The sequence below is a fragment of the Eucyclogobius newberryi genome, unplaced genomic scaffold, assembly GCF_026437365.1.
Source record: "Eucyclogobius newberryi isolate DKJ021-1_F unplaced genomic scaffold, fEucNew1.0.hap1 SCAF_5, whole genome shotgun sequence".
Classification (NCBI taxonomy): Eukaryota; Metazoa; Chordata; class Actinopteri; order Gobiiformes; family Gobiidae; genus Eucyclogobius; species Eucyclogobius newberryi.
Window position 1 is genome coordinate 37,738,922 of NW_027316167.1, and position 26,258 is coordinate 37,765,179.

At 40.6% G+C, this 26,258-nt stretch overlaps 1 protein-coding gene across 2 annotated transcripts in view; it reads left to right on the forward strand.

Moving 5' to 3' along the window:
- The first annotated feature begins 3,563 nt into the window (after window positions 1-3,563).
- map2k5 (mitogen-activated protein kinase kinase 5) overlaps window positions 3,564-26,258 on the forward strand; it is an 87,134-nt gene continuing 64,439 nt past the window's right edge. The window contains exons 1-6 of one of the 2 annotated variants that reach the window (XM_072465880.1): window positions 3,569-3,964; window positions 4,877-4,925; window positions 6,788-6,855; window positions 21,624-21,693; window positions 22,306-22,346; window positions 25,963-26,030. In XM_072465880.1, coding sequence (XP_072321981.1) covers window positions 3,869-3,964; window positions 4,877-4,925; window positions 6,788-6,855; window positions 21,624-21,693; window positions 22,306-22,346; window positions 25,963-26,030 — 392 coding nt within the window. In that variant the 5' untranslated portion in view covers window positions 3,569-3,868. Of the gene's footprint in view, window positions 3,965-4,876; window positions 4,926-6,787; window positions 6,856-21,623; window positions 21,694-22,305; window positions 22,347-25,962; window positions 26,031-26,258 lie in introns of both variants that reach the window. The other variant, XM_072465881.1, reaches the window with a different exon arrangement.

Sequence of the window (26,258 nt, forward strand, 5' to 3'; positions counted from 1 at the left end):
CATAAAGCTCAGTCCAGACAGTGGTGCTGAAGCAGTCCCTCAGAGCCTCCTCGCTCTCAGCAGACCACATCCTCACCTCACGGGACACCACAGGCTACCCTAACCCTAACCCAAAAACACATTGTAATTTGACGTTGTGAAGTTTGATAATAATTTATATACTACTTCTGATTTTTTTTTTAAATCTAATATAGAAACTACTTCTTCATCATGTGTTGATTTGTTGTTGCATTCCCTTCACCACTCACATGCTGTCAGTTTTATCCCCACATCCTCGACTCTATAGTCATATAAAATCACAAAATAATACATTCATGTTAATGAATATTTTTGAAACATTTATGAATTTACAGGAACTCACTGCAGAGACCACTGAGACTTCTCTGATATGTCAGTGGAATGGTCATACCTGCTTGCCAATGCCCAATCTCATCAGGACAGGGCCTGGTTAGCACTTGGATGGGAGACCGCTGGAACACCAGGTGTCACAGTGGGGCAGCTAGAGGAAGTGTGTTTAGGCAAGCCACTTCATCCACATTGCCTATAAAGCACTTTGAGTGCCTTGAAGGTCTAGGTTGCCCTTTGCCGTAGAAATGTGTCTCTTCACATCTCGCTCCATTCATTCTCTATGGAAATTAGCCAAATCTTGTTCAAATAAATCTAAATAAAAAAGATCTGACAGCAGAGAGCAAGTTATAGATGGATAATAGTTGGCAGCGTGTGTGAATATGTCACCAGAGGAAACTTGTTTATAAAAGCAAGTGTTTTTGTCTCAAAAACTTAAATATAAAACATATAAACTGTATAAAAAGTACATGTAAAGCAAAGTTGAACAGGTTAGTTCAGTTTGTGGTGTTATTTTAACATTATTGATTGCATTTACTGTATGTTAGCGTTAGCTTAGAAACAAAACCACTTACTTTTATAAACATATAGATGTCTCCCAGGTATTTGCATGGTACATAAAGGTATTCACATGCTGCTTGGGCTACCCCAAATAAATTGTATGTTTGCTGTAACCCGACCCAACATTTTTCAAGTGATTCGGTCGGTAGGTAAATTCTTCTTTTTTTTGCCTCCAAATCGTCGCCATTTTTTGACTCGGAGTGACCGCCAGGGGTCAGGCTTCAACAGTCAATGACGTAAAACGTCTCTATCAACCCGATCGGGAGACTAAATCTCCCGATTTGAAGATATTTCATTCAACCTTTCACACGCCGTTATCCTTTATTTTGGCAGCAAAAGCGAGCGGGGGGAACATGCGGGGAACACGGGCGCCGCCATTTTTGTTACGATGACGCTGCTGGGCGTGTTTATGTCCCAGAATACAAAGCGCAGGTCAAATTAACATGAAGCCACACCATGACGTAGAACGGCATGAGCGGTGGTCAATTCAGTGGCGCTGACAGAAGCAACCTAACAGCAAAGAAGAAGAGTCAGCCGGTCGGACTCTGAAAAATTAAGTCAAAAGAATAAAGTCTGGCGGTAATGCAACACTTGGATGCCAACCGCCATAAAACAACAACGACAACAACAACAACAAGCAAACTAACAGGTAGAAGGCAACATGGGTTCTATCTTGCATGGTCTGTTTCATACTGACGCATATGGTGGACTGAATATGTAAGTCCCTCGGGATGAAAAATAAATTCACCAGCGCGATAAAATTATTCTACACGGCGCTTGGCGTCATTTTGACAAAATGCTAATATTTGTGTTTCAGTCTGCTAGTTTTATACCGGGTTGGTCAGGTTACGGCAAACAGACATGTCATTTTGCTCAGCCTTGTGATTATCCACCTGTAACTAACTCTCTACTTTAGGTCAATCAATAATTTATTTTGAAGAATGTAGCAGGAAGGAGTGCTCCACATTTTTAAGGCAACTGGAACTTGCCGGTCAGTTCCGTGAAAAGGGCCTTTACTGTAGTAAAGATGGAGCTGCTCGTCGTCTCCGTTCTCCTGGTACGGCATACCACCTCAGAACCGGACCATAACGGCAAACTTTCACCCCTGGTTCTGTCATTTTCTACGACGTAGTATAAGGGCCAACCCAAAAAATTTACGAGAAAAATCTTGTTAATTAACGAGAATAATCAAACTAATTAATGACTTTATTCTCGTTAAATACCGAGAATAATCTCATAATTTAAAGAGAATAAAGGCTGATACGCGTTTCAGTAGTTCAGTCCAGTAACAGGTGGTGATGCGGCAGCGCTCTGTTTTGTATGTACTGTGTATTAAGCTATGAAGCCGATCTGCCAAGTCAATACACTGAGTCAAATGCATCTGTCTGGAATCTTCATTATACACCCAAACATACCACCGCCAGGACGCAAATGATCTTTATAATGCAGGCCTTTTAAACATCACAAACAATCATTTCCCCCGGTGCAGTGTCCCCATGTCAGGTCCTGGACCTGTAAAATTACGTACTCCGGTGTTGGGTGCTCGCATGTGTTGGAGCTGCACTCATGCCATGTTGTATGGATGATGCCGTTTGCGTAAAACATATCGCTTTTTGGCTGTGCCAAACACGATCCAGGCGTCAGGAGGAACTGAGTGGACGCGCAGACTGCAAACAACTGTTTTGTGTTCTTTGTGTTTTACTGAGTTTGTCCAAGGGATCACAAAAAGGTTAGAATCGGTGCATAAAAGTACACACAATCAGCATGTACGAATAGTGATTGTGCGCAAAGTGCCCACGTAGAAAAACAACTTAGAGGAGCAGAACATGTGTGAATGTAACACCGAGGCTGCTCCTCCTGTCTGCGGGCGGCTGTGGCACGGAGCATGGCTGATGTTTGAGCCCATGGTGCACTACAGCTACGCCATAAAGAAAAAAGTAAAGCATTTATCCAACACTTTGTGAATGATGCGTAACAGGAAAGGTGCTGCTAAACTGCAGTGTCACGTCTTGTAATCAGTACACACGTAAGACATCGTTTTGAAGGCCAAGAAACACTTTAACATCTATTGCAGGCTGTTATGTAGTTCTAAACTGTCAACTCATCCAAGCTCTTTGCATCCTGGCCGTGGTGCTGAAAGTGAACTGCTCACGTCACTTTGAATCGGAACATTGATACCGGCCCCTAAACTACGACTTTATTCTCGTGAAATTCTGAGTTTATTCTCGTTAAATTACGACTTTATTCTCATTAAATTACTAGTTTATTCTCGTTAATTTACAACTTTATTCTGATTTCGACTTTTTTCTCATTAATTAAAGTCTTTTTTCTCATTATTTAATGACATTACAGTATTCTTGTTGTGCGGCGCATTTATTTATTTTTTTAGGCCCTTATAATCCGTCGTAATTTTCAACCGATTCACCAATCTTTTCTTGTGTAAAACTATTATATTTATAATGGCTATTATAGCACTAAACAACGAAAAAAAACTAGAAAATCATAAAAACCTGCCATACACACTTTAATACATGACATATTTGTTCAATTGCCTTGATTTTATTAAATTTAAGAAATACATTTTTCTTTAAAGAACAGCGCGCGGGCGGATGTTGTTGCGGAAGCGCTGGTCTGCTTCGAGGAAGCAGCTCCTGTTGTTAGCTTCGGTGTTAGCTCCGGTGCTAGTTCTCGCCACACTTCCCACTGACAGCCCTCTCTCACTGCACACTCATGCGCTGTGACAGCTCCACATCTCAGTTTGCACCGCTTCTCTATAAACACCGGAGTATTTTTTCACCCATGAAACGCTTTCGTATTCCACCATAATTCAGATGTATTGTGTTGAGTGAACATGATGCTAGCAGGTGGACCATCAACAACACAACAGGAAATTAGCACGTTAGCTTATGCTGTCACTTAAAACACTGCCATTCGATTGTTACTGTAGAAAGCCACTAAAGCTATGGACACGGGGATCGTGATACGGATAAAGACTCCTGCGGGAGACATGGACTCGCCTGTGGACTGTCCTTTCCTGCTGAATTTCAATGACCTGCTGGTTAGTCATGCTACATTGCTACTTAGCTCTTACTTTATCTTCTAACTTAATTCTACTTTTTGTGTGTCAAATGGATGGACAACATGAGCGTATTAAGACACTGTAGGTGAAATTTAAATATATCAATTTGAAACTTGGACTAAAGTTTACTTTATTAAGTAAACATATAATACAAGTTGCTCATCAAATAATGTTTTCATATAAATATAAGGCATTATAGCACATAATTTAATAATAACACAGGTCTTTGCAAAACAAAAGTAAATGAAAAGATTTTTTTTTATTTTGGATTATTTTTATTGCACTATTAAAGGTTGAATGGACTGGATTTTTTTGACCCAAATCTGAGTCTCATTTCCTCGTGGCGTGGACTGCCGATTAGTCCTGCCACGTATCAATCATAAAACGCACCGCTCACCTGCGAGCAGCACGTTTCTGCGTGTCTAAGCGCATTGCTCTATCATAATATAGTTCCCTCAGTGTACGGGACAAAATGAAGACGGAGAAAGTCAAGCTAACTCAGAAGAAGACGGAAATCTACGTAAGACAAGAGATGCGATGCGATCCATCGCGCTAATAAATCGCCGAAAAATCGTCCATTGCGCCTTTTATGTTGATTAGAAGAACGTTCGTCCTTCCTGTGACTGAGCTGCATAAATCAGACTCATACTTGACCTGGAGCAACAATATTCCATATAAATATGGATTCAATGAAACAATGAGACAATTGTTTCATTGAATCCATATTCTAGGTGAAAACTGTTGACAAAAAAACAAAACCATTTAGTTTTGCATGTGGTGCCTTAAATGCTTATTGTTTCCATAATATTTCACTGTTACCTTCAAGTCATGTGTTTGTGGTTGTTTTTCTTTTCTTGTCAAAGTAATCTAATATTGTGATGTAATCTGCAGGTTGCTATCAGAGATGTGATGCCTGAAGCCACTGTGACTGCCTTTGAGTGTAAGTCAGAGATTGGGAATACTTTATTATTGAAGCTTTTTTTGCTTTATAGGGTAGGGGTGGGTGATGTGGTGATACAAATCGCATTGTAATCTCATTCCTGTGATCAGTTTTTTTTCAAACTGTCATATTGTGATTAACATATTACCAAGTGAAATGAAGTGTGAACGTTTAAAGTCCTCAGATGACTTTAGTTACCTCCTTAAGGCAATATAAAGATACTACGTTTCATTAGCAAGGACCACACAACCACAAAGATAGTGTAGAATGCCTATCTTGGCTGCGGAGGTAGCGGCACCGATGCAAAAAATGTAAATGAATAGTGTCCTGATGATATGCCAGAGAAGGATCAGGTAAGTTAAGACCCTAACCCTTCTGGGTGCTACGGCCCGTTTCTGTTAGGAAGACGGAATTGTTTGCATTGAATTGAAGGCCTAAGTTTCCATTCCACTTAAGGTCTAAGTGGAATGAATAAAGGAAATTATCAGTTGCAGTCCATAGTGTGAATATGAGTGAGTGTGAGAAACAAGGGTCCTGTAACATGGGATGAATGGATGGGTCAAATTAGCTCAAAGGAGAGAATTCCAAACACTGGAGGGACCTGAAGAAGGCGAGCGAGAACATGGGCACAATTGTTAGGTTGAGCATAGGAGAGGAGGTTAGAGGTTAAAGGTTTCGGTCTTGCATAAAACCTTTCAGTAAAAATGATGCCTGTGCGTGACACGATGAAGGCACCTGTTGCCGGTTTAAAGTAGAAGTAGATTCCAGGGAATCCTCTGAATCACAGGACCCTAGAATCGCCAACGCCCGGAGGATACCGGTAAACAGGCTTTTAGATAGGATTTGAAAACACCCTGGGGGTACGGGGGCCGATTAGGCGAAATACGAGTAGCTTCAACATTCTCCGGACTAATAAAAAGTACTTAAAAAAGGTTAAGGAAAGCCAATATGCGTATCGCGGCGTATTTTCCGACGCTTTTACAAAATAAAGCGGCGCTTTTAACACTGGGCGCTCGGCATTCTCTTAATTATTACTCTCCCCCTTTCCCAAAGGATTGATTTAAAAAAAAAAAAAAAAGTTCAACTGGCTCATACAGGTTATAGGTCACATTAAAGGCATAATAGAAGATTTTTTGGCACATAATCTGAGTCTAATTTCCTCGTGGCGTGGACAGCCGAGTAGTTCATTCACATGTCAATCATAGGACGCACCTACTGTACAGCTGCAGCCTCGTTCTGCCTGTCAGTCCCTTTTTGAGGGACTGACAGTTGCTTGAGTTCTCAAATCGGCGAAAATCCTCTATTATTCCTTTAAAGATGTCAAAAGTTCTGAAATGACACTGCTTTGAACGGTGGCAAAGGCGCCCAAGAAGGAGATCCTGGGTTCGATTCCCGGTCCAGACCAACATCACATGATCTCTCTGGGTTGAGTCTGCATGTCCTCCCCGTGTTACCGTGGGTTCTCTCTGGGTTCTCCGGCTTCCTCCCACCGGCCAAAGATATGTTAGGCAAATTGGCAACTCTAAATTGACCCTAGCGAATTAATGTGAGAGTGAATGGTTGTCTGTAATGTCAATGTCTCTGTGTTGGCCCTGCGAAGAGTAGGCCACTGTCCAGAGTGTACCCTGCCTAAGGCCCAAAGTCACTGGGATAGGCTCCAGTCACCCGCGACCCCGAAAGGGAAAAAGCGGTTGAAAATGAATGAATGAACACTGCTTTGAAATCGAAATATTTCAAATGCTTCAGATATTACTATTATTGCTCAAATTACTATTTGATTATATTTTATGAGCTATTATTGACATACTTTTTCTTAATTTCTTAATTAGCAGTATATTTACGATTTGTTATGTTGATAACAGATGAAGATGAAGTTGGAGATAGGATCACTGTGAGAAGTGACGAAGAACTGAAAGCCATGCTGTCATATGTAAGTAATGAACTTAAGCCTCGTTTATATCCTTTCTTTTTATTTACTGTGATGTTTTATGGTTTGTGACTACAACATAATAAAACAAAGTAATAACATAATTGGAAATAAGGAAAATACATAAGTGGTAGTAAGTATGAGGAAGGCTTTCGCTCAATGAGTTTTCCACGGCCGTTCCAAAATATCTAGCTATTAAAAATTTCTGTACTTCTGAAAAAATCTGAAACAAAACTAAGACAATATTAAATTTGGGTAAAAATTCAACTTTTTATACTATGTACGTCTGCACTGGTTGGTACTTGACATGGAGTACATTTTTTTCACTTAAAATGACTCTAAATCATTGGTTCTCAAACTTGTCAAGTGAATGAGCGTTTTGATGCTGCTCCTCAGTGCAGCACAGGGAAGTACCCCTACTGCTAAAGTCCAGTTCCTTCACATGCACATAAAACACCTACTTATTCTCTTAATGCTGAAAGTCTTTTTTGAGTGATGAGAGGAGCCACAGCTCCAACTCCGGTGATGGTTTCCCACTGCTGATAAAAAAGCATTATCCGACTAATAATGTTGCAATGCGTTTACATTGCGTCCTTTCCACGAGCCTTTGTTAATATGGTATGTTTTTGGGGTTGGCAAAGTTAGTGACAGAATGAATGAAGTAAAACAAGAATGCTTTCTCCTGAGACTTTTCTGCAGAGTTTCTCATACAGCGTGAGCTTTTAATGCAGAGCTGTGATCAACAGACTGACCCGCAAACGGAGTGCACAGGTTGACCCGCTCTGTGGACAGCACACTGTAGCACTATGGACATGACCCACATGCAGAGCGCAGCGCTATGGACATGACCCGCACACAATGTGCAGCACTGTGAACTCAACACTCACACAGAGCATACCTCGGTGTACAAGACCCGCAGAGTGCACCGATGTGAATATGACCCGCATGCAGAGCGCAGCACAGTGGACTAGACCCGCAGAGCGCAACGCTGTGAACAGAACACGCACAGACGGCGCAGCACTGTGGACACGACCCCCACGGACAGCGCAGTGCTGTGGACACAACTTGCACGTACAGCGCAGCGCTGTCAACACGACACGACCCTTAGAGCGCTGCGCTGTGGCCACGACCCTGACTTTTGTCCGCCCTTCGTGTTATCTGTACTGCCTACATGCGACACTACGCAGATACAATGGACAAATGCAAAAGTCAAACACTTGCCTGTCATCAACAGCATAACAGTGGTTTAAATGAACACATAAAAGGCCTATAAGCTCAACATTCTATTTGTAGCCTTTACAAGCCCTTAGCGGAGGAGAGGGTGGGTGGTAGGCTATATTGCAAGAGATGAAAAACTAGAATAAGTGGGTCGCCAGAAAAAAGTTTGAGAACCACTTCTCTAAATTATATTTTACTTCTTCCAAAATTTAGCTGCACAAAAATGTATTTGATAAATTACTCTTAGTTTTAGAATAACTTTTGAAAAAAACACAAAAATGAATCTCTGTTTAAGACGTTAATAAAGATGTTCGCATAAAGTTATCATTATTGAATGCTGTCAAATCAAGTTCATTGAATGATGTAATCCACAGACGGTTACACAAAAACCAGAGGGAGCTCATCTGTCATTCACGCTCCAGGAGAAGCTCTGGGCTTCAGGGTTTAAGACACAAGTCAATCTTATCTGAAAAACTTAACATTTACCAGTTGTCTTTTGACAGCTGTATTTCTGTGTTTGACGAAAAATAAGTATAATTTCGAATGGGACAGTTGTTAAATTAACAATATGGACATATTAGGTCATTTGTGTTATTCTTTTTTTTTACATGGCAAATTGGTCACAAACATAAAGCAGTGTAGCACATATATGAAAATTAAAAGAGTTGCTTGTGATTCTTGTGAAAAGGCCTTCCTACACTAGTTGTAGAACTGATGTGTGAATATGTGTGTATTTTGCTACAAACTACACATCATGCCACAGAGAAAAAAGTTGGTACACCCACAAACATCACGTTCTTTTTTGGCTTCATGCTAAAGTAATAAGTCAAAGGTCATATCCAAAGGCTAAATAAGTAGTACAGAAGTGTTTTCCTGTAGTGTTGTTTTTCTTCATAATGTTTATGAAGAGGAAATTAGCAGTGATAGCTTTAAGCATGTGTGTTCAGCCAAAATAGAACCATTACTGTTTTTCCCAACAAAGACATAAACATCTAGTCATTCAGTTCTCTGATCCAACACAGTCAATTCTGCCATCCTCCATACTTACTGTTCATGCCACGGACAGTAAGAGTAATGATGTGTAATGGCTTCTCTATAAGGTACACTGAAAGCTAAATGAACTGTCAATTTTTATTATTTATTATTCAGTACTTAAAGTTTTGCCTCATTAAGGCGCAGGCCCCCTGGGCTGCAGTATTGTTCAAAATCTACTCTCATCTGTGGATGTCTTTTACCCCCCATCAGCTCACAACGACGCTGCTGCAGCCACAGGCAAAAATGCACACGATGTTGTGTTTCTGTCCGTTTTTCTCATGCATTCACTTGTGGATGCTTTTTAATCATTAAATAGCATGGAGGAGCGGGGTGATTAGGCGGGCACAGACATCTGTTGTGCTGATAGGCTCTGGGAAACATGCTGGAGAAGTGTTGACCTCAGCCACCGTCGGGATACAAACACGCAACTTGTGTTCTTTTTGCAAAATAGATTGAATTGAAATGTGTTACTTTTGCTTTCAAAGATGAGATAAGATAAGCCTTTATTTGTCCCACAATGGGGGAAATTCCATTGTTGCAACACAAAGTAGGTACAGAAGTAAACAACAAAGAACAGATAACTTATAAAAAACTTAAAAAAAAACACTCTTAATTGAAAAGCTCTTATAAAAACTCGTATGTTCTTAATAAAACGTAAAACACAAAAAAAAAAAAACAGTAACACTCTTATTTACAGCTGTTATATGGACAATATGATTGACATTGTGTCAAAGTATTGCACATGAATATAACTATTGCACATGGGTATGACAGTATACACGTGTTTGTTGTAAAGTCTGACAGCAGCAGGAAGGAAAGACCTGTGGAACCTCTCCTTCACACAGCGAGGGTGGATCAGTCTGTCACTGAAGCTGCTCTCCAGAGTGGACAGTGTCCTGCAGGGGGTGAGACTCATGGTCCAGCATAGACGTGAGTTTAGCCAGGACCCTTCTGCACCGAGTCCAGAGTACAGCCAAGGATGGAGCTGGACTTCTTGATGACCTTGTCCAGCTTTTTCCTCACCCTCTCTGTGATGCTGCTACTCCAGCAGACCACACCGTACATGAGGGCTGATGCCACCACAGAGTCGTAGAAGGTCTTCAAAAATGCATTCAGATCGTAAAACGGATAAAAACATAAAAGAGAGGAGTTCAAATAAAACCCCCTCAGTCACATCTACAGCTAAACAAACACTAACATTCTTTAGATGTTCTTTGGCGCTTGGCTATGGAGAGACTTGTACACAAGCTGAGCTGGTTTAAAGTCTATTCTCTGAGCCACTGGGAGCCTTTGCGGAGATCTTCCTGGTTCTAGTCAGGACCCGAGCAGCAGTGTTCTGGATGTATTCCAGTTTCGTTTGGACAGGCCAGTGAGCAGGCCGTTACAAAAGTCAAACCTACTGGAAACAAATGCATGGATTAAAGCCGCAAGCGGCATCCAACGGCCCTCGCGGGCCGCCGGCCTTCCGACTCTGCTCTCTGCATTTTACAGAGATGGCGCTAACGCAATTGTCTAAGAACTAAGACAGTGACACATTGGACATGTACAATGCTGTGCTTAACCAGTGCAAATGAACACAAATGTCGGTCAAATGTGCAGCTCCAGCGCACAGAGACCGTGACACTTGGAATAAAAATATGGATAACTTTTGATGCTCCGCTTGTGTAGATGATTCTCCCCAAATATGAACTTGATCGGATAATCGCCCTAGGAGGAGTTTGTTAAAGTGTGAAGTGTAAAAATGTGGTCATTTTAGAGATTTTGCGGTTTCCCCATAGGGATAACATGGGATGTTTCTGTCATCGCTACGGCTACGCTTTACCAAATATGACTTTGGCTCCCATACTTTTATTTTGGGGATGGCAAATGAGAATTGTGTGCAAAATGTCATGTCATTTGGAAAAACTCTTGTTTATAGGCCACTCTGAAGGCCAAATAGTCCAAATTCTGCGAAAAGTTTGCGGCTCAGCTGCACAGAGACCGTAAATGTTATCCATAAAATTTGAATAACTTTTGATGCCCCACTTGTATAGAGGACGTACACCGATTTTGAGATCGGTGGGCCAAACGCACTAGGAGGAGTTTGTTAAAGTGTGAAGCGTAAATGTGAACATTTCAAGGATTTGGCGTTTTTCCCATTTGTGACAGTATATTTGCAGCTCCACGGCACAGAGACCGTACCACTTAAAATCAAAATATGGATAACTTTTGATGCCCCGTTTGTGTAGATGATTTTCCCCAAATATGAGCTTGATCGGGCAATCGCCCTAGGAGGAGTTTGTAAAAGTGTGAAGCGTAAAAATGTGGTCATTTTAGAGATTTCGCTGTTTTCCCATTTCTGACATATATTTGCGGGTCCGCCACACAGAGACCGTAGCACTTAGAATCAAAATATGGATACGTTTTGATGCCCCGCTTGTGTAGATGATATTCTCCAAATATGAACTTGATCGGACAATCGCCCTAGGAGGAGTTTGTTAAAGTGTGAAGCGTAACAATGTGGTGATTTGAGCGATTCTACGATTTTCCCATAAGGATAACATGGGATGTTTCTGTCATCGCTACGGTTACGCCGTACAAAATATGACTTTGGCTCTCATACTTTCATGATCAGGATGGCAAATTAGAATTTTGTTCAAAATATCATGTCATTTGGAAAAACTCTATTGCTTATAGGCCACTCTGAAGGCCAAATAGTCAGAATTCTGGGAAACGTTTGCGGCTCCGTCGCACAGAGACCGTAAAAGCTATCCTTAAAATGTGGATAACTTTAGATGCCCCACTTGTCTAGAGGACGTACACCGATTTTGAGGTTGGTGGGCAAAACGCACTAGGAGGAGTTCGTTAAAGTGTGAAACAGAAAAATGTTGATATTCGAGAGATTTAGCGGTATTCCCATAGGGATAACATGGGAAGTTTATGTCATCGCTACGACTACATCGTAAAAATTAAGGCATTTGTCTGATTGGCTTTTTTGATCGGGACGCCAAAATAGAATTTTGGGTAAAGTTTAGAACATTTTGGTAAAACTAATTTTTGACCTTCAATGTTAATTTAAAGGTCACTCTGTAGGGGGCGCTATCGCGCCCATTTCAATTTTGTCATCATAAACTGGTCCAAACTAGAAAGTTGAACAACTGATTCAAATTTGGTCATAATCGGACTGGTTTTGATCAAATGGGAGCAATTTTTAGACCTGCAATATTCCAAAATAAGTTGTCCAACTTTGCAGCTGCGCCGCACACAGACCGTAAAAGGTATCTCAAAAAATTGGATAACTTTAGATGCCCCACTTGTCCAGAGGACGTACGCCAATTTTGAAGTTGGTGGGCAAAACGCCCTAGGAGGAGTTCGTCAAAGTTTGACGTGAACAAAATGGCTAACACAGCGTGTTTTCATTTTCAAAGGAAGATGGCGGCCATAGGGTAAGTCTGGGGGCGTGGTCACAATGATTTATTTTTTTTGTCCTCACGAGAGGAATGCGTGTCCCGAATTTCGTAGCTTTACGACAAAGTTGACCTCGGGGCGTCTCCCATAGGCGCAATGTATTTTGACTTTTGTCGGTGGCGCTGTCGCGCCATTTTTTGACGAAAAAAAAAATGGCCCAGAAAAAACAAAATTTTTCGCCGATTCTGAATTTTGGGCAAAGTTTGGTGAGTTTTTGAGCATGTTCAGGGGGTCAAATTAGAGATCAAAGCGCTGAAGAAGAACAAGAAAAAAAATAATAATATTTTTAGCAAAAACAATATAGCCGTTTCCACTATAACAACAAATTATACATCGTTTGAAAGCTCTAAGCCTTCCCCATGCCGCCATGGGGAGGAATCATCATTACGAGCGCTTACGCGCTCGTCACTCCCCATTCCGTCGGGATGCCCCGCCCACTCCCCATAGACTTCCATTGATTTGAGCAGATACAAGCATGGCCCATGCCTGCGGCATGGATTCTCGCGTACAGGACAATGCCAGGAGGGTTTTTGGAGGAATGCAGCGCTTCGCGCTGCTGTTGTCAACAATTTGTGAATGGGCTACGCCCATTCACAAATTGTTGACTATTTCTGTCATAGCAGGAGTAAGTATGCATGATCCATGCCTTCGGCATGGGCTAGTTCACTGTACTTGCCAGGGGCGACGGGGTACCAAACATGCGGGCTGCGCCCGCATGTTTGGTCAGACAGCGGGAGCAATAGGCCCTCCGCCCTGCTGGGGCTCGGGCCTAATAAATCTCTCCAAGTCTGTAGGTATAGACAGTATATCTTTGATTTGTAGGCTTTTGAGCGAGAGACTGGAGGTGACTGTTAACACTTTGTTTCTGTGGGCCAAAGACGATGATTTCAGTCTTGTATGAGTTTAGCTTGAGAATGTTGTTTTGCGTCCACACACTGATCTGCTGCACAGACAGAGTGAATCCACGTGTCCAATTTCACCGGCCGTTTCATCTGCGTTATTGTGATAAGACATATTTTCCATGTGCATTAACTGACCTAAGGGCAAGCATGGGGCCCCCCACAGGTCAAGTGATACACAGTTACCAATTTCAACAAAGTACTTCCTGTCTTCCTGATAGGATTTTAACCAATTTAGAGCAGTGCCAGTGATGTCTACCCAGTCCTCTAGTCCTTGTAAGAGGATACCTTGATTGATAGTGTCAAAAGCAGCACTCAGATCTAACAGAATTGAGACGGAGGCTTGTCACCTTGACAAGAGCAGTCTCAGTGCCGTGATGAGGTCTAAAACCTGACTAGAAAACATCAAATGAGTTGTTTATTAAGAGGAAGTCACTGAGCTGTTTGTAAACAGCTTTTCGAGGACTTTGCCCAATATTGGCAGATTAGAGATGGGCCGGTAATTACTCAGTACTGCAGCATCAAGACTGCTCTTTTTTAAGAGAGGATTTATGTCCGCAGTTTTCAAAACCCTTGGGAATGTTCCAGATCAAAGCAACATGGAACATGGAGCAACCACAGGAGACAATAAGGGCTAATCTAATCTAATTGTGACTATATTACACTGCATTCCTCTGTATACAAACTACTGTTGCCATAACATCATGGTTTGTCATCATGTTCTTTTTGATATGGATTAATATACATAAAATACAAATTTACTTGTAATAGTCAAATTGATTTTGAATATTTCTCTGAACCTAATATTGATTGCTAGCCAAAATGTTCACTATCTCTGGCCTATTCTTACAATATTAAACCTGCGTTACTAGAGTTTAGATTTTTCAAACCACGAGTTTGTCTAATTAATCTTATCACTCACAAATCCACATGCATGAGTTTTCAGGGAGCAGCTTTAGAACAGCTTTTTTCAAACAGAGAAGTAAAATTGGAGTGGACCACCAAAGCTCAGCCTATCGCTGCTTCTGGCTACTCTTACATGAGGGTTGCAATGAAATACTATATTGTCCAGAAAGCTGTTAAGACCCAAGTGGGGCAAACATGTACATAGAACTGAATAGTCAAACGAGTTGCAACGTTTGCAAAGTCTATGCAGAGGCAGTGCAGGGCGGGGCAGTGCAGTGCAGGGCGGAGCATGGCAGGGCGGGGCAGGGCGGGGCGGTGCTGGACGGGGCAGTGTGGTAGGGGCAGGGTGCAAAGAAAATCCTTTCATTCATATTCACAGCAAAAAAAAAACATTTTTAGCTTGGATTTGAACGTTGTCAGAGTAGAGGCCTGTCTTCAGGAAGACTGTTCCAGATTTTAGCTGCATAAAACTGAAACGCAGATTCCCCATGTTTAGTCTTGACTCTGGCAGCAGCAGGAGGCCGGTCCATGTTTAGTCTTGACTCTGGGCACCAGCAGGAGGCCGGTCCATGTTTAGTATTGACTCTGGCAGCAGCAGGAGGCCGGTCCATGTTTAGTCTTGACTCTGGCAGCAGCAGGAGGCCGGTCCATGTTTAGTCTTGACTCTGGGCACCAGCAGGAGGCCGGTCCATGTTTAGTCCTGACTCTGGCAGCAGCAGGAGGCCGGTCCATGTTTAGTCTTGACTCTGGGCACCTGCAGGAGGCCGGTCCATGTTTAGTCTTGACTCTGGCAGCAGCAGGAGGCCGGTCCATGTTTAGTCTTGACTCTGGGCACCAGCAGGAGGCCGGTCCATGTTTAGTCTTGACTCTGGCAGCAGCAGGAGGCCGGTCCATGTTTAGTCTTGACTCTGGGCACCAGCAGGAGGCCGGTCCATGTTTAGTCTTGACTCTGGCAGCAGCAGGAGGCCGGTCCATGTTTAGTCTTGACTCTGGCAGCAGCAGGAGGTGCCCAGAGTCTGGTACAAATGTCACAGTACAAATGTTTGCAAAATCTATGCATTTTATGTCCCACAAGCACAAACGGTCATACAATTTCTATCACAGGTCATTTTAAAATGAGAATTATTGCATTATATTGTTAAGAATCATTTGCATTTTTTAAAACATTTTTTTAATTAAGTCTGAATGTAATTTAATCCATTTTGCGAATGTCTAATATAATTTTAGTTCAGTTCTTGATTGTCGGTACATTTTGTGTCTTTTTTTTTTTATGCTGCCAGGAGGAGTAGAGATAGGGCGTTGATTGAATGATTATGTTTTGAGGCCCAGACACACAGTTCAGAAATCCAGTGGGACGATAACATGAATGTCATGTAACAATTTATTGATCTCCGTCCAATATTACTGAGCAACTGGACAGTCCCAGGACACATGATAATGGTTTGCTTCCTAGCTTCCACAGTGTCTCCAATTATGGCCACTTCGACACGGTGTTATGGGGGCCATCGTAAAGCACCCGAATATTTTTTATAATTAAGTTGCCTATTTTGAATTTGGTTAGCACTGGTACAATAATATTTTTTTAAGTTTGCACGCTAATAATTTAGAAATGTTCTGTCCACTTTCGTAATACTTTCTTAACTATTTCTTGTGTGGTAAGGTCATTAATTTCTCCTTATCTTTGTAATTTCCTGTAGAACTTTAGGAGTCACCTCCATGGCATGTTTTACCTACAGCAATATAGCAAGTAATGGCTATAATTTTTCCTCTCAAAACGGCTTTAGCACTATCCCTAATGAGGGGCAGGGAAGTTTCACCATTGTCATTTTCCTCCATATTGGTGCTAATGTAATTTTAAATTTCTTTCTTGAATGAAGGGTCATTAAAGGCGTAATGGACGATTTTTCGGTGATTGAGCACTCAGGCGGAAGTGCACATGCACACTCCCCCGTGCGGACTGATACAACACACACGTGCGTTTGTTTATTAGCGCGGCGGATCGCATCACATCTCTCGTCTTCCTCCGTCTTAATTTTGTCCTGTACACTGAGGGAACTATATTATGATAGATCCTTGCGCTAAGACACAGGCAAACGTGCTGCTCTCCTGGGGACGAGCCGGACACGGCTGCAGGTGAGCGGTAGGTGCATTCTATGATTGATACGTGGCAAGACTAATTGGCAGTCCACGCCACGAGGAAATGAGACTCAGATTTGGGCCAAAAAAATCGTCCATTACGCCTTTAAGCATTTCATCTTTCCTCCAAGTTTGCAGTAATGTAGATAGCAGCATGGTCATTTAAGTCTTTTGTGCCTATTTCTGCCTCAGTTTTATTGAAAATAAAGAAATAATCTGGAGTAGACTGTATGTGGATTAGAAAAATGGGCGTCCTGACTTGTACAGGGGTTCATCTCCCTCCAGATGTCAATCAGTCCTGTATTTTTAATTAATTTATGGAATTTGTTATTTATTGCACCTCCATTGCCTCTTGAATGTGATACATCCAGTGTAGGTTGATCACAAAGTTTCAAATTTTCAATGAAATATAAAGGAAAATAAGCCGTGAACTACCTAAAGTAAGAGAGTTTTTTCTGTTCTGTATCATCATAGCCACCATAAGCTTCTAAGATGTAATAAAGTCAGGTGCTCCTTGCCCTCCAGAACTCCAATGTGTCTGAGATTATATCTGCGGGACCTGGACTCCAAATCCAGGATCTTGCTTTTCACATTCTCGTTATCCATCTCTGCGATTGCTCGTCTTAGAATAACATGTATAAATTGCAGGCACTTTTTTATTGCTTTCTTCACATTGTTTCACAATGTCATGGCATTTCATAAAAATGAATGTTTTATTGTATTGGTCATTGTATACCTGTTTCTACGTTTTTCCCTATTCCTGTTGGGAATAATTTTGCCATTTCTGTTACGTTTGACTTTAGAATATTTAAAAAAATTTCAGATTTGAAAATAAACATATTTTGGAATGATCATTGTTCAAAAGATAAGAGCAAAAACAGGACAGCCAGTCTCACCAGGTCAGCAGCTGTCTGATTGTGTCACAAAGGGCTGATTTTACAGAATACTCTACAGAGGAAAACACTAATTGTACCAATTAACAAGAATAGAGTCCGATACCTTTAGTTTTACCAGCACTAACTTACTTTTGCTCACTTGCAGCTACTTAACATTTACTGCGCTACATTGCAGATTTTTACAATGAATTTTATAAAACAAATCTGGGAATGTTGTAATGGGTTTCTCCTTCTCCTGGGACGCAAGAGCGTTTCAAAAGCTGCTGATTGCTCTGAAAACATGAGCGGACTAAAATTCACTGTAGCCGAATCGGCCATGCGAGCTTTGGCGTTTCAGCAGTCATTTGCATTTGTATTTACAAGATTTATTTCCTGTTTGCTGTTGTAGCTATTTGGCCTGTGGACCCCCTGAGGATTTCTGCATTAGTATTGTCATTTTGTATTTGGAGGACAGCTATTGTGGGAAATTAATACTGTTCATGTAAGGTTAAAGGTAGGATAGTTTATTCTGTATTCTATAAATATTTTGGACGTTGCCAACAGGATATTCTCTAGTGCACTTCTTAGTGAGCTCAATTAGTGCTCATTGTCTCAAAAAAATTATAATAGCTGCAATATCATTACATGGAGATAGTGTGACTTAGATTTCACTTCATCTTGACACATTTCAACATCTCTTTGTAAAACCCCCACATGCTCAATTTGTAAAAGAAGTAGTTATTTTATTAATTTTAATATTTCAAATTAAATTAGGTAACTGTTTTGGTGAGGCGGTGCACTACCTGCTTGTCTCCACTTTGCCTTATCCATCTTGCATTGATTTAAATTGAGGTGTTTTTAAGAAATACATTAAAAGTACTATGAACAGCTCGCCTCTCCACAGATCTGACCTGGAGCTTGGCCCTTGGCCCATCACAATATTGGCAAATAATCAAAATCTAACTAAAACATATTGCAATGACCAAGCTCTTCCATCTAACCAAAATGTACAGTTTTAAATATTAAAATATTGAAAAAGGCCGATTGTTATGCATGATTTTAATTTTCCATTTTTGAATTAGCCTTGAAGTTTTTCTGGAGGATCTTAATGCGTTCCCAGGCCAGACGAGAGAGATAGTCCCTTCAGCCTGTCCTGGGTCTTCCCTGGGGCCTCTTCCTGTTTGGACATGCCCGGAACACCTCCCGAGGGAGGCGTCCAGGAGACATCCGGAACAGATGCCCGAGCCAGCTCAGCTAGCTCCTCTCGATGTGGAGGAGTAGCGGCTCTACTCTGAGCTCCTCACCCTATCTCTAAGGAAGCACCCAGCCGTCCTGCGGAGGAAACTGTCTTCCACAGCCTGTATCTACATTCTTGTCCTTTTAGTGTTTTAATATTGAATTGAAATTACTGTGTCAAGAACTATTAAAATATTACAGTAATATTGATATCACAGTACTTAACAGCCATTTCGTATATTGTAATCATTTCCATTTCCTGTTGCGTGAAATGGGGATGAGAGAGGGATGGACATCCTGCAAACTCACAACACTGGCCCGGCTGCGCATGGAGTCTGTGCACTCCACTCTGCCACCGAGCGGCACCGCAATCCTTTCCAATATTGGCAGATCCATCAGACCCACCTTTAAGCTAAATGACACGTTACTAACAAAAGCAATTAATTGAAAGGGAACATTTGGCAATGTCCATATTTGATGTAGCGTTGACGTCCCACATCAAATAATATTTGGCTCTTGACAGGCTCACACACGGAAGCTTCCTCTGCTTCAATGCGTTTTTAGCAGTAAGGCTCTTTCTGGACAGCTATGTTTACATTGAGTTTCTGACTGAGCGTTATTCCACAATTACCACGTTGTAATTTTCTGCTCATTCAAGAATTCTCATCACCTAAAAGAAATTCAATTGTTCTTATGGGTGAGCTAAATTAATGGTTAAATTCAGCACTTAATTAACATGAGTGTGCAAAGGGCATTAGCGGTGAAAAGTATCCGCCATCTGAGAGGACTGTGATTGCTGCATGCTCCTGGGAGGCCCATAGACGTCCGGGCAGTTCTAATCATTGTTCGACACCTTGAAAGACAGACAGTCGCACACAAAGTTAAAGAGCGGCCCTTGTCAGCTACTAAAAAAACATGTGACCTCATCTGTTCCTCGCGCCGCTCCCCCTGGAGGTAGGAGTCTTTAATTCCACCATTTGTACTCCCATTTCTCCTTGGTCCGCTAATGATGATGAGACCCACTCGCCGCTCTGACTTGTCCCTCAAGGCTGAGCGATGGTATTTGGGATCGCACTCCATTTAGTTATTGGCCAACAATGGAGAATGTCTTTTAATAACACTGCTACCTCAGATTAGGCGGTAATTGCAGCCTTAATCAATAAACTAGCTGAGCGGAAAATTAAAGGTTTACGTGAAAGACAGCCCCTCTTATTCCAGACGCACACAGTTTTCTTTTGGTTGAAGCAGAGCCATTGTTGGGAGGCGGCATGGTGAGAACGCTGCAGGGCGAGAGCGCGAGGCTAGGAGCGACTCAGGGATGTGACAGTGATAAATAGGCCTTTTAATAACAGCTGTGCCACATGGGTAGCCATTCTGATCATTCCTGTGGCCCCTCCCACTCCCCACACAATGAGAGAGCACATTTACGTGGTTGCATTGATGACTCGTTAGTTCAGGAGGGATTGTAAATAAATATATTTGCAAGGAGGTTTAAAATGCTGTTGATTTGGAGTCTCCAAAGACAAGGCAGTGTAAACATACAAAGCTCAAGCAAACAGTCTTCTGGTTCACACTTTAACAGATGGCGTGGGGAAGTGAAACATCTATTATGGCGGCGCCTTGGCAAGCGTTGTGCGGGCTCCGCAGAGTGTGCATGTGTTAGTCCTGTAGGATATGAGTGTTTGGTGAGTTGTTGACCTCGAGCACAAAAGGGTTAATGCTACACTGGCTCAGAACAAGCCCACAGGGCATTGGTCCTCATCTGCAACAGCTTTCAGCGCAGCATGCTCACGTTTAGGAGCACATCAGATTTATCCTGCTGTCATTTCAATAAATAACACATTCGGACATATGTGGGAAACATGTTGTCCTCTAAGCCTGTTTATTACTGCTAATGGAGCTTGCTAATAATATAAGTAAGGGTTGTTTGTTGTGAATATTTTCCAAAATGGTCATTTCATATTTAGTAGAAACGGTTAAGTTTGCCCTCTGCTAGTGCTGCAGCTAACAAATATTTTAATTAGACACATAATTATGGTATTTCTTTTGTACATTGAGCCTTTTTTTTAAACCAAATAAAGGTTAAAATATGGTGACTGAAACTGCAATAGGCATTATTTATGAATAAAGTGAATTATCTTCAGAAAACCATTATCATGATTTAAAGTTGACTATGATTATGTTCTAGTCACGATGAGTTGATTCATAGTTGCACAACCACTTACTGCTCTGTGTAAATGGGAAATAGCTATGGCTGTAAAGTCACTGTGGTCACCACCAAAAGTCTTTATTGTTAGACAAATTATTATCTCTTATCATAATAAAAAATTGTATAGTAGCAATAAAGAAATACTGTAGTTTAGGCCGCTGCAAAGTACAAACATGCATAAAATTCCCTTCTATTGTGCATGTTTGAATTACATAATTGCAAAACAGGAAATTAGAATTTCTTTCACACAATTTTTTTTTGTCTGGTCCATTTTTTTTTAAAAAAAATTGCATGCCTTATTTTATCCTAATTCATATTTTACTATTAATATTTTAGCGTTTTTGCATGTTGTTAATTTACTCTGTCAAACAAACTTCTGACTTTAAACATTATGTATCTCAAATTGTAAACAAATTGCATCACAAATTGTCAACTCATTTAGTTAATTAAAACAATTAAACTGTTATCTGGATGATACGCAGACGAAGTGTGCCATGTGCTGAGGGAAGCGGTTTTATGAAGTATGATACAGAACAGGAATTACTTCAGACACAAGAAACGGTATACTTCATAAAAAGTCTTTCATCAACAATAAAATGTTTGAACGCAACAACACAAGCTCTTTGAAGACACCAAGGCTGCAACTAAGTACCTTTTTTGAGGTAAGGTGTTGCATTCAAACATTCCATTGTTGATGAAAGACTTGTTATGAAGTATACAGTGCTTCAGTTAATATTGACAGAACCTTCTTTTCATTGTCTTAACCTGTATGTTTATACATTAAATAAATTGCCATGTTCTTCCTTTTAGTACTGCAACACCATGACTGAACAGCGGATAAACGGCCTGCTGCCAGACCCTCTGCAGATATTTCCACGAGGTACAAGACTCCGTATTTAATTACACCGCTTATTTCCTCTCTGCGTACTAATGACAAATACTTTGCTGCATTTCAAAACAGAAATCACTTTGAAAAAACCTAATCTTACTCTAATTAACACTCGGAGCAGTAAGTACTTTGTTGATAACGCAGCCTCTGGATAATCTTAATATCTGTATGCTTTATTAATTTAGAACAATCGTGTCATAGATTATTAAGTATTGCCCAACAGTTCGGGGATGTAGGGTTACGGAAAGGTCAGGTTTGAAATAACTGCGCCCTCTTCGATGCCCTCCGTAGCTTTGGTAAAACTTTAAAGATACACATTATGCCCCAGGAGCAGAGCAAAAACATATTCTTAATGTCTATCTGTCAAAGGTGTCTCTATATATAGAACACACGACTTTCCCAACTGGTCTGAACTGCAGTGTTTTTGCTGGCAGCCATCTCCAGAGCCCTGCGTCTCAATCTTCTCTTGTCTATAACTAATTTCCACCTCTTCTCATTTCATTTTTCGCTCTCCTTTTTGATATAAAAGAACTGATTCCTTTTTCGGCACATTTGTAAATGGCCCTGTGATGTGTTCTACAATCTAGTCAATTACTCTTTCAGCCGGCAAGACTCCAGGGATCCGGAACATACATGGCCTGAAGGTACCGATCTCAATAATTGTTTCAGCTGCCTTACACCAGGAACAAGATGAGGAGAGCGGGGGGTTTGAGGCAAATGGATTGGTAACGCTGTGTTCCACTTATTGAAATGTCAATTGGAGTCAAGGCTCTCCTATTCTTTCACTCATGCTCTTGTCCCCCTCGTCTTTGTTTATGTACAGCACACAACAAACCCAGGAGTACTACTTCTCTCTGTCATTATGGGAAAATGTTAATTTAAAGTCTAGTATTTATGACTTCTGTATATGCCTATAATAAAAAAACTTAAACTTCTATGCTGTTATACTTATTAATGCAAAATTTACTTTTTTGAGCTTTTAACCATGTTCTAACATCATTCCCTCATCAAAAACATAGCTGCAGTTGTATTTTGCTTCATTCATGCTTGTTTGATAAAACATGTTTTGTAAGTCCTCTCCCTCTGAGTCTCAGAAAACACTCAGTTTCACAAAACACAACAATTTCCCAGTTTTTTTGACGTCAAATGTAGAACTCGCAGATCTTCTGTGCTATTTTTAATTCAATAAATCATCACCAGACTTTATTTCATATAGAATATTTGAGGCAGACTTCTGGGTTAATATTGTTAACGTTAGCACGTTGGCACAGCATAGTTTTTTTTGGGTAAAGGACAATAGCAATACACATAATGCTTATTTCGTGTAATTTAACATTTCAAGCAACATTTACTCTGAGATTTTAACACGAGGTTGCTCCCTCACCAAAAACACAATTGTAGTTATGTTTTGCTTCATTCACGCTTGTTCCATTAATCCTGTTTAAGGGCTGGTCTTTCCTTGAACGCTTACAAATCATTCCTTTGCAATTTACCCAGATAGTTATGTAACAGATTAGAAACTCTGAAGTTTTTATGTTCATAAATCATTGCCAGAATATACTTAAATGGCATTCACAACAAACACAAAGTATATTAGCATAGCATGACAGCCCTGTTGCTAAACGGTTGCTAATAAGGTTATAATTGTGGTAGTTTGCTATTGCTTTCAGCAGAGGGAGCTCTTATGTAAATCTAATAGCTTGGAAAAGCGCTCTTGCTATGTGTTTGAAAATTAAGTTATACAACATTAAAAATAAATGTCAAGGAGGCTAAACACATGTTTACTAGCCAATAACAACAATGACATGTCAACTTTATATATGCCATAGTAATATGTGACAGTATATATGTATTTTATTCAAAGACACATTCTGCCAAAGGGACTTTTTTGAGCTTTTAACCAGGTTATGTATTGTCCCCTCATCAAAACATAGCTGGAGTTTGGACTTATTTCATTAATCCTGTTTATGAGCTTATCTTCTTTTAGTCTCACAAATTGTTGCGTCAGAGGTAAAAATCCAGACTTCTCAGTTTTTGTGTCAATAAATCATAACCGGATGCTTTCTGCAGTCACATTGTGTTCACAACAAACTCATGGTTCTATTAGCATAGTATTCACATTGCCTAAGGGCTTCATTTATTTATTCAGTCTTATTGAACCTTAGCCTTGCTGACAGCATTACCTCAAATACTTCATTGGAAAGAAAGTGTAGATTTTAAAGGCCCTTTTTCATATAATATAGTAAAATCTGTTCCGCTCCAGTACAGATATATTGTAAAAGCAGCTCTTAGGGTGAAAATGAGACCGCTGTGTACTGCCTGCATTTAGAACATTTACTCTCAGAGTAGCAGGCATGTTAGCTTACTAGTTTTTGTTAGCTTTACTGTAACTGCAAAACTTGCTTGCTCCAGCTGAAAATCGCTCATAAACTCATCATGATGAATAATTACGATGCTGTAAATGTTTAGGTAAGTGAGCATTTAAAAGAGTTTAAAATTAACTACAGTACTTTCATCTGTTTAAGGCTGTAGAGATCTATATAGCTCATCTAATTATCAGATGACTGTCAGAAATTACATAGCAAATATTCACAAGCAGAAAACTGTGACTTGGACCAAACATTTAACTGTATTTGTATAACACAATGTAGCTTTGGCATCTCAATACCTTTAAAGAAATCACCACATCTTCAAATTAGTGCATGTATGCTGCTGCCTTTGGGAATGAGGAGGTACTTTGATATCCTTTAAGAAACAGGTGTTGTGTGGAGCGCTCTGATCCTCTTACCATCGAGCGCCGCACTTAGACAGGACTATTGCTGACAATTTCATGGCTGAGCGACGCTCCTCCTTCATTTACAAATGGCCCTCTCGATACCATCTCATGTCACTCATATGTCACTGTTGAAACCCGCTGCTAATTACAACAGCTTAAGTGACTCAACACTTTTTTATATTCATAGATGGTTTATGTCAATTGAGTTAATAGTGTCTCACCAAGGACGCACAGTTAACTATTTGTATTCTCAAAGCTATAAATCTGGACTGTTAAACTAAATTAGCCTGAAGGCCAGATTTTTTTAGGTTAGTCTCGTGTCAGGTTATGACATTTTAATGTCACACTTATTGTGTGAAGAAACATCACAACTTTACGATGATTCACAATTATTGGTACTGAGACCAAACAACTGTAAAATAATTTACAATTATGGAATACATTTTTCGAAATGAAAAGTAAATTATATCAGCACATAAACAACCTGATGAAAAAAAGTATATACATAGTTTAGCTTCTTAGTTTTTAGTTCTTACAATTATAATGTGAGCTAACTAATCATGCCAATTAAACAAATCTAGACATCCCTAATCCCCAACTCTAGATCGGGTTAAAAAATAAAATAATGACAACTGCTATATCAGATGTTTGTGTAAAATAGAATACAAACTGTAAAACTGCCAATCTAGTAGTGAACCAGAATTAAACTAAGACTAGACGTATGTTACACCAACTGGGTCTGAACCAAGTCTTACCTAGATTTAAACCAGGATCAAACCAGGAAACTAAAGAGAATATATTTTTGAATATTTGGAAGATTGGCCTGTGGCCAATTCAGATCATTTGGAGGGCCCGATCTGGCCCGCGGTCCTTAAATTGAATAGGCCTGCTGTAAATGCTAGCCTTTCCTCTAGTTTTAATATCAACGTAATTGGCACATTAAGTGTTATGTGCCATGTAAATTAGGTCTTCCTGGGCACTAATTAAACAGAGAATCCCTGTGCTTTTGTGGACCCAACACAGCGACTTTTTGACCTCAATTAAACAAGTTATTTTTAGTATGGCATTTAGAAGCTCCTGGCTGCTCTTTTGTGTTCAATATCTGGGTTGAGTATAGAGGTCTATAGAGTAAACATACATTTTAATAGATGTAAATGGTCCCCTGTGAAATGGCTTTATCCTCTCATAATTTTCTGTAGCCAATTTATTGTCAATTCCCTTTTAATGGTTCCTCCCCATGGCCATAGGCTGCTCGTCCATATGGGCTTCTCCTTCTCCTCTTCCGCTCCCCTCTCTCCCACAAAAAGCCAATTAACCTCTGGGCTGAACCGAGAGCCAGTGTTTTGTTCTTGTTCATTAGGTGGTCCGCTCATACGTCTATCTGCCTGTTAGTCTGCCCGCCCGCCGCACGCTTAGCCCTGTCCACTTAGCTTGTCCGGAAGGGTGTCACAGAGCTATTAAATGTGTGTTTTGTGGACCTCTAGGTTAATACGCGGCCCAACCCAGCCAACGACTGCACGCACACCGTTCCGGACTCCATGGCCAACAACAGGTGAGGTGCAAAGGTCATGATGCGTATTTTGGGTGTAGGGTAGAGTTTGCTGTTAAAAACAAAAAAAAAGCGGGAAAGAACGCGATTGGTACTATGTTAAGAGCTGAAAAATCAGAATTTTTATTTCCGTATTTTATATTTCGCACCTTTTTTCATAGTTTTGGCCGGGGTGCGACTTATACTCCAGAGCGACTTACAGTATATGTGATATTATTTGTTATTTTCACA